Source organism: Gavialis gangeticus, unplaced genomic scaffold, assembly GCF_001723915.1.
Source record: "Gavialis gangeticus isolate Ggan-Ray unplaced genomic scaffold, GavGan_comp1, whole genome shotgun sequence".
Taxonomy (NCBI): Eukaryota; Metazoa; Chordata; order Crocodylia; family Gavialidae; genus Gavialis; species Gavialis gangeticus.
Window position 1 is genome coordinate 24,441,746 of NW_017729002.1, and position 9,435 is coordinate 24,451,180.

At 46.9% G+C, this 9,435-nt stretch overlaps 1 protein-coding gene across 1 annotated transcript in view; it reads left to right on the forward strand.

Moving 5' to 3' along the window:
* Positions 1 to 1,668: 1,668 nt before the first annotated feature.
* Positions 1,669 to 9,435, forward strand: part of PPL (periplakin) — a 60,993-nt gene continuing 53,226 nt past the window's right edge. The window contains exon 1 of the mRNA XM_019507690.1: positions 1,669 to 1,912. Coding sequence (XP_019363235.1) covers positions 1,851 to 1,912 — 62 coding nt within the window. The 5' untranslated portion in view covers positions 1,669 to 1,850. The remainder of the gene's footprint in view (positions 1,913 to 9,435) is intronic.

A 9,435-nucleotide genomic window follows, 5' to 3' on the forward strand; every position in this document is an offset into this window, starting at 1 on the left:
CTCAGGGGGGGGGGGGAGTTTAACCCCCCTCCCTGGCCCCAGCCCCCAGCCAGGATTTGTTCCCCTGCTTCTCTGCTGGAGAAGACAGCACAGCATAGCCCAGGGCTGGAAAGCATGCTGGGAAGCCGAGGGACTGTGATTTAATTTAAACCAGGAAAGGGTCTGGGACAGAAGTTTCATAAACTACTTTGACCCAAATCGATTAAGTCTGATACTTACTACATTCAGCTAGGTTTAGTTTCGGCCATTTTGAAACTGGTTTATGTGCACTGAGTTTCTGTTCTGTTACAGGTTTAAACCAGTTTCTGATTGTTTAAACCAGTTTATGTGCAATGTCTGCCCCTAGCCCTGGAGTTTATTCCAAGCTTTGCCACTGATACACAGCATAACCTTGGGCAAGTCACTTATTCACCCAGCCCTTCTGTTTCCCCATCAGAAAACAATGTGGCTAATGATACTGGTGCAAAGGGCTACATGTTAATCACTATTGTTATGCCTTATCAGCCAGAGCCTTGGTATGTTCCTGGGGACACCCTCTCAAACCAGCCTGTCTCTTGCTCCCCATTCAAGTCCTTCCTAAAAATCACTAGTGCTCTGTACCAAGGGGGACATTACCAGAGCTCCAAGAGCTCTCCTGAGTAATCCCATGTCCCTGTGGCTATATATGTCAGACCTTCTCCTATCATCAGCCCCTGCTCGTTCAACTGTAATTTACTACCTCCCCCTCAAAATATTTGAACCCAGGACTTCAGCCTTGGCAGCACACACAGACCTTAGCCACTTACCTTCAGCCATTCCCACTATCTGCAGCCTGGTGGTAGGACAATGACATGTGTAGGCATACACCAAGCCAGAGGCAAATGAAGTTCAAGTGGCCAAAGAAGTCCCTACACTTCCAGGTTAGCTTGCCCAGCTGATGCTGAAGCCCCTGCTACCACAGTTATTCATGTTCTGGTTATCTGTTCCTGTCTTGTTAGATTACATCAGTGGTTCTTGTACTACTTAGGCTCAAGGACCCCTTGGAAAATGCCAGCTCTTTGCTTTCACTTGTGCTTTAACTACAGAAAAATAATAGAGCTGTTCCTTTGTTGTAGAGAAATTTTGACTTTGTGGATTCTAAGTTTATCTTATACATCATGTGCAACTGTTTGCACACCTCACAGTGTTAATATTATACAACATCGCACAACACCCTTAACAGGCTCTCATGTTATTGTAGAGTGCCATAGCACCTCAGTTGAGAATCATGGGACTACAGCTAGCCTGTATATGTCTATCTGTATCACAGATCTGGCTGGTCTAACTATAATTAGTAGGCACAGTTCCAGGCAGCTACCCAGGCATATGTTACGTGTCCCCCCAGGTCAGACTTAGTTTTCCCTCCTTGGCTTGGCTTTTGGGGTGTATTTCAGAGCAGCTCAATCCCTACCCTATTTTGAGCCCCTCTGAACAATAACACAGTCAATAGACCAGGATGGTTAATGCCAGCTAGGGACTGTAAGCTCTGACCTTCACACACATTCACACAGGGATTTAGATTGCTCAATGTGACTTTGCTCTTGCCTGGAGCAGAGGTTACTGTCTGGGAAACCACATGTAGCTCCGCCTGTGCCTGTGACATGTGTTTTAGGTAAGCACCACCTTCTCTGGGAGAGCCCTACCCAGCTCAACAGACAGAGCTCACACCCCCTGTAGTAGTGACAGGGAGCAGGGTAGGAGGCAGCTGCAAGTTTGGCTGGTTCCTTCCTTCCCAATAAGTATCTAAAGGATTTACTGAAAGCCAGCTAAGGAAGGAACTGCCAGCCAGCACCGTTTCACACTGAGGCATCTGTTGGCACCGGGAAGTCACGATGAACTCTCTCTTCAGGAAAAGAAACAAAGGGAAATACAGCCCCACCATGCAAAAGAAGACGTGAGTACTGCTGTGCACTTTCATTCTAGGATGCTTTCACAACCAGACTCTCTCTCCCCGAGTGGGGAAGGTGCAGATTACAGGGTAAATAAATAGCTAGTCTCTAGCTGTTCCTTGGAGAGGTGCTAATGCAGGGAAGGAGTACAACAAAGCAGAGCAGTAGCTGTGTGACCAGAGCGAGAACAGGTGCCGTGCCAGGCAGCTGAAAGGTACAAAGCAATGTTTTTACAGGGCACAGCATGGGAGAAAGAGAGCAGGTTGCAGCACATGCAGCTTCTCTGAAGTTGCTCAGGGTAGGACCTGTTTCCTGACTCTTCCTGACTTTAAACAAAATAATTCACTTGCTGGAATTGTTAACACATTCCAGAATTATTTAAACTCTTCAGGGCGTGGCGCCTCTTCCTCCCCCTGCCATCCAAGCATGCAGTTTATTGACTTCTCCAAGAACTGGCCAATTCCAAGGCAGAATAACATGTCTCGATGTGTCCAGTTTAAAACAGCAACCTATGTTGATTTGATAAACAGGAATTAATGGATTCCATGCACAAGGAATCTCTGCCAAGTGGGAAACACCCACTGGGAGCCAGTGCCAGTGCTAGCAACGGTACTCATGAAATCAAGAGGTAGGACAACTAAAGCACCAAGAGGTGCTACCTGGACCAAGGGCTGCTATCATCATGTAGCCCCACCAGCAGAGATTTAAGGCCCAACGCTGTAAAGGACTGATTGGTTTCAAGTTCCTGTTGATTTCAAAAGAACCTGAAGGTATTCAGCAGTGAACAAGATCAGGCCCCATCTACTCATGGCAGAGAGTCTGCCAGCAGCTTCTTTTAGCAGCAAGCTCTCCTTGCGTCACTAGCCTGCTGTGTGGTAACCCTGCGTGCCTACTTCCCAAGGATGGGTCATCTATCTACAGGAGGCTTGGGCAAGTTGCCAAAAAATGCAGCTGGGGTGGGGTCAGTACAACAAGCTAAATTCAGCAGGCACTTGTGAATAAGCTTTTGGCCAAGAGAAAAGGGAGACAATTTTCAGGAGTAAAAAAGAAAGGTGAAATATAACATTTCTGAAACAGAACATCCCAATGCCTCAGTTTATTTATTTTTGTTTTGTTTAGAAAACTGCTAAAATGTAATAAAAGTGGTAAAGAGCCAGGAAGAAAATGGGTTGGCCCCAAGCCCTCTTAGTACAGTATTTGGTTCAAAATACTGGCCCAGCTGTGATCTCAATGGCAAGGGCAGGTATGCTGTTGGAGGGCACTCAGTCTCTGGGCAGCTGCCAACCTGTTTCTGACTAACATTATCAGGGATGGACCCTGCTGAGTGAGGGAAAGAAGGAGGTTATTTGGAAGTGCAGATAAGACAAACTGCCCATTGCCTGGCTATGGAGAGACTGGCCTGGCCTCGCCTACACTGTGGTGTCTGCCCAATGCTCTGTGAGGTCTGCTTAGTAATCCCTCTCCCCCTTAGGCCCTTTTTTGTTTCTCAGTGGTTACAGGCATCATCCCATCTTCCCTGGTACTGAGGCCCACAGCAGTGGGAAGGCCTCTGGGCATGTACATGTAGGGTCAAGAGGTGACGTTGCACCCTCTGCCATCCTGCACCTTGCCCACCCTCTAGAACATCCCATGCTATAGAAGCCACCTGTCCTCTGCTCCTGTACCTGCACAGCCTCTACCCCACCTACCACAACTCCCTCTCCCACTCCTGAATCCCTTCCCCCACCATGTAATCTCTTTTCTCCAGGTACCCTCCCTCTAATTTTCAGCCTGCCAAAGAGCTCTGCTGGGCTTTCTTTTCTTTCTTGCATTGCCGGGCACATTCAGCATTTCCATGCTAGCAGAAGAGTCCATTCCTGAGCATGCCTTATAGCCCTCCAGAGAGACTGCAAGCAAAGTTAAATGGAAACTGTTTTGCTCTATTGTTATTTGGAAAAGTGACTGTTCTTGGAACCTTTGCAGCCTCCCCAGTGACTGCCTGGTGAGATGCAACAAGCCTATGGCTGGGGAGTGATTTCTTTTTTAAAGAGTCTGTTCTCCATCTAGGGTGGAGTCTTGGAACAGCCCCCATGTCTGTGCTTGCTCAAGCCTCATGCATTACCTGAACCGCACACCCCGCTTCAAAAGGAATAGGCAGGAACCAGCTGAGAGGTACCCTGTCTCAGCAGCTTGAGTTACCTTTCTTCAGGAGGCCTGATAATGACTGTCAGCAGGAGGTGGGCAGTCCCACATAGTCACAGCTGGCCAGGTGTGGTTACATTGCAACAGCCAACTGAAAAAATGAATGGAGGCAGAGCCAACCCAAAGAAAGGGGTGTAAGGTCCATCTTAGATTGGAGTCAGATGACACTCTTGGCTAACTACTCCCATTCACACTGAGGAAGCAATAATTAGAAATGCAGGGAGAGATATTTGCGCTTACTGCTGGCTTGCATGCACAGACAGTGCCAGCAAAGAGGGCACGCACAGAAGGGACCACATGGTCCCTGATGGAAATTGCTGCCTTTACATTCCACATGGGGATACTAGCTGCTGTGAGGAAATGAGGCAGCTTCACAGCTCCCAATTAGAGAGAAATGCTCTCCCTTCATTTTGTTTTTCTCTAGAATTTTTGTTACATGAGCTGCCTTTGTCCTCAAAGATGAAAAACTCACCTGGGGAAGTTTTGATTAGAACAAGGCATGTAGACAGCATGGTTAGGCCAAGTGAGTTTATGAAGGAGATGAGAACTGGTTGGGACTGGACAGGAGATAGACTTAAAATAAGACACTGAGTTGTTCATGGGGATAGCACACCCTACAGTTAATAGGGCAGTCACAATTGGCAAGCTAACCATCCAACCAAAGAGGGACTAAATCCTTTCTTCCTAGACCAGTCCCTTTTCTGTAGGTGTTGGTAGCTTTGTGGCATTATTCCTTTCTGTTGTTATTGTGTTTTGTGTTTGACAGAAGTTCCCTTGATAGAAGCTTCACAGTAGGGCTGATAAGAAGAGTTAAGTTTTCTTTCTGAGTGCAATATAAACTAAAAGCATCTTCACTTCCAGTACTTCAGGTCATGGGCTTCAAGGAGAGTCATCCCTGAATAAGCAACTCAGAATCCTTTCCTATTATTGTTCTAGCTCTGCTTATGAAACAAGTAAATGTGTTAATGCTTCACAAGGCCAAAAGGATAACAGGGTTAAGGGCAATGCATGAAAGAACAGTGCTGAAATGGAAAAGATGCTAAAATTCCCAACAGAAAAGGCTAGGCTGCCATTCAGGCTGAATGATTCATTGTAGCAAAGGGCAGGAAATCTGGATGGCATCCAGGCTTCAAACAAAATCAGCATTTGCAAGTCAGATTGAGGGATGGGTGAATTTCCAAAGGCTGGGACATTACTATTGATTCAGATGAGCACCCAAAAAGTTAACAGCTTCTCTAAACTAGCCAGCCCTCTGGAGCAGGCACACCTGGCCTGAAAAGTGAAGTCAGAGTCAAGTCGAGTCAGAGTTTCTCCTACTCCCAGGCAGGCTGGAAGTTCTGGAAGCCACGTCTGCTCTATTTCCTTCTAGTCTTCCCCCAAAACTGGGAAGTAAAGAGCCAGGAAAATAAATGTGAGGCAGGGGCTAGGGGGAGCCATGTTCATCTTTTCCCAGCTTCTGAACCTCAGTCGATCTGCAAGCGAAGGTTTTGGTCAGTTCTCATTTTGTCTTGGTTACACATCCCCACCCACTGCCTGTTTATAGCTCACAAAAGTGATGAGCTGCACATGCAACTTGCCCAGGCCTGCAGCCTGCCTCACCAGGGCCGCTGAACGCAGGCAACTAACCTGCTCACTGCTGCTTCACATCGAGAGACCTCCCTTTAGCAAAGGAGCACCACAGGCTACCGCCCTCCCAGCCCATGTATGAGCAATAGATTTAGTGATGTCCAGAAATGTCTTTCAGTAGCAGGATGAAAGTACTGTCCCTGCTGACAGCATTGGTGACAGTTAGAGACAGTGTCAGTAACTACTTCTCATCCCATTGCGAGGTTCAAGGGACTGAGAGGAGAGGGATGGGGGCTCAGCAGCTCAGTCTGGAACCAGCACCCCCTCTGGCTCAGGTTGTCGTGCAGGGATTCAGGTGTAACTCCGTCTAGCAAGCCCTTCATGAGAGAGCTGACCTACACTACACATCCCGTTCAGGCAGTGCTCAGAACAGGGAGGTCAGAGAGCAGCCTCCATTTCCCTGGGCCTCCCTGACACACTCTCCTTTGAAGGTAACACTGATTTCCTTTAAGGTGCTCAGTTTTAGTAAGCTCAACTGCACATAGTAGCTGCCAGCTGGGAGTGGCTCCCTGAGTCATCTCTGAACCCAGTTTAGCGATTGACCCCCAAGTCTTTCTTGGCTTGGACATCCAGAGAGGAACACCCCTGGGAGGAAAGCAGACAGACAACTGGGAGGCCAAGAAGCCTATACAAACAGACTGCATGCAGAAAAATAAGCTTGTGGAGATGATTCCCCACCATCACCGTGCTGTTTTGCTATACAAAGAATAAAGTATTATCCCCAAAATAGAGATGTTCAGCCCCAAAAGCAGAATCCATTCAGCAGGAGACACTGATCAACAGCTTTGATCCAGAGCTAGATCTGGAGTCCTGTGATTTGCTAACACGAAGGGGACTGAGGGGAAAGAGAGATCTAGAGTTCATTACTGTTCACTTCTCCCTGCACAGAACTTTGTCTGCAGGAAAGGCATGTGTGCTCTATTTTGAATGTGCTTTGCAGAATATCTCACAAATTAAGTCTAATTTGGGTAATTCAAGCCCATTATGATCTGTTGACAAGAACAGAACATTTCTTTTTCCAAGCAGTGTTTCTCATCATGATTAAAAAAAAAGGGAAAGAGAAACCAGAAGTGGGCTGGCTAGTAAATTGATTACCACTTCTCATTAGAAGCTCGACAGGGGACAGAACACAGGGTCCAGTCAAGCATCCACTGAAGTTTATGCAAAGACTGCCATGGACTAGAAAGTACTGGATCTTTTATGTTCTTTCCACAAGGACCTGCTTCATATGTGACAGCAGGAGAGAGTTCCAGCTCAGTGTCCGCCCCACTCTGTGCCTCTGGCCTGGTTCTTTATTCTCATATTCAGTTTACTCTGTGCCAGATTGAGGTGGTGAGATGCATAGCTGCATGTTGTGAGGCAGCAGGCAGACCCAGGAAGTCTTAGTAAGAAGAACAGAGAAGATCTTCTGAAATCCAAGCATGCAGTACAAAAGGAAGGCTTTGCCATTGTGGCCCTCCCTGCTAAGTTTGGATGGTGGTGGTGATTTTAAATGTGTGATAAGAAGTCAATTCTCCATTCACCAGCTCCTAGTTTTCACTAAACACTACAGAAAAGCAATAGAGCAGCTCTGCTGCAAGGAACTTAGAAAGGCCACAACGAGTCAGCATGGTTTTAACACTGTGGAATCCCATTTGAAATCTCTGGTTTTATCACATTTGCACATCTAACAGTAGCATTGTGTGGCACCTCACAGCATCCTTGAAAGGATCTGGTTGGGAATCATTGGTTTAGGATACCAGTACATTCACACAGACGTCAAAGATTGGTTTATACTTATCTTCATCATCACAAGGGGTGGATGTTAAACATTAAGGTCTGTTGGTCAAGTGTGCAAGTTCAATAAGCAAGGCATTTGGGTAACCAAAGAACTTCATTAGGTACTGGGCACTCTTTCTACAGTATTGCTGAGAGCAGCATCTGGACAGAAGCTGGACTCTCATGTGTATCTACTTGCCAGAGGCAGTGTTGTGGTTATTAGGCTGGAACATTGACCAATCAATTTGCTAATTTCTGTACGTAACCACCATAATGTATCCACAGAACACTCCCACGGTCCAGAAATGGTATCCTCCTCATCAGAGAGGGATGGAGAAATGTATGCAAGACAGGTTAAGTGACTTGTGCAAGAAGCTAGTAAAAGACACCCTTAGAGTAAGGTACAGCCCCTGGGAGTTCCTGCCACCTAGACCTGTGCTTTGCTTCTGTTATACTTGTGTAAAGGCAGAGTGACTTTGTGAAAGTCAGTCAAACAACTCCTTGCTCAGGGTCCTGTAGATGCAATCAGAGCCTGGCCTCACCCTGCTCTTTGAAGCTGCTTTTTCTTTGGGAGTGGGCAGGTTTAAGGGGTTTGCTGTTCAATGACCCCCACACCTGGGTGAAACTTCTAGGCAGGACTGCAAAACAGTAGATAATTGTGTAAAAGCTCCAGTGGTAATTAATCACGCTGGAGCAGTTCCTGTATAAAGCAATTTGCCACAAGATTCAGTTATTGATTCCCCAGGAAACACCCTGCCTGTGGTTATTACACCTAATTGGGTTAATATGTGGTCCCAATCACTCCTGCATATGGGATAAATATATGGTATATTTCTTCTGCAGCACTGAGAATAGATTCACTAAGTTAGGACCTGCTGTGTTGAATACAATTCTTGTTGCCAAAAAGCCAGAAGCATATTGGGTTTTATTAACAGAACTCACTTGCAAATCAAGGGAAGAAATGCTTCTGCTCTATTCAGCACTGGTGAGGCCTCACCTGCAGTGCTGTGTTCAGTTTTGGGCCCCACACTTCCAGAAGGATGTGGACAGATTGGAAAGAGTCCAGCACAAAGCAATAGAAAATGATTAGGGGCCTCAGAGGTAAGACTTAAGAGGAAAAACTGAAAAACCTAGGGTTATTTTTCCCAAAGAAGAGAAGATTGAGCGGGGATTTGGTAACAGTCTTCAAATACCTGATGGGTGATTACAGAGAGGATGGAGATGGGCTTTTCTTCCTAACTGTAGGGAGACAGGATGAGGAGTGATGGCCTCAAGCTTCAGCATGGGAAATTTAGGTTGGAGATGAGGAGGAACTTTCTAACTACAAAGGTGGTCAAGCACTGGAACAGGCTACTTAGAGAAACTGTGGAATCTCCATCCCTGGAAGTTTTCAAGAGCAGGTTAGAGAGAGACAGAGCCAGGATGGTATAGTCAGAGATGATCCTGCCTTGAGGAGGGGGCTGGACTAGATGACCTATTTTATCCCATGATCACCTCTTGGTGAAACTAGCCAACTGTGGCCTTGGGTCCACCATGATCCGCCGGCTGGGAAACTGGCTCCGTGGTCGGACCCAGAGGGTTGTAATTGATGGCAGTCACTCATCATGGTGTCCTGTGACTAGTGGGGTCCCTCAGGGCTCTGTCCTTGGACCCATATTGTTCAACATCTTCATTAATGATGGGGACATTGGAGTCAGGAGCGGACTGGCCAAGTTCGCCGATGACACCAAACTTTGGGGCAAAGCATCCACACCTGAAGACAGGCAGGTGATCCAGGCTGACCTGGACAGGCTCAGCAAATGGGCAGATGAGAACCTGATGGTGTTCAACACCGAAAAATGCAAGGTTCTCCACCTTGGGAAGAAAAACCTGCAGCATCCTTATAGGCTCGGCAGTGCTATGCTGGCTAGCACTACGGAAGAAAGAGACTTGGGGGTCATCATAGACCACAAGATGAACATGA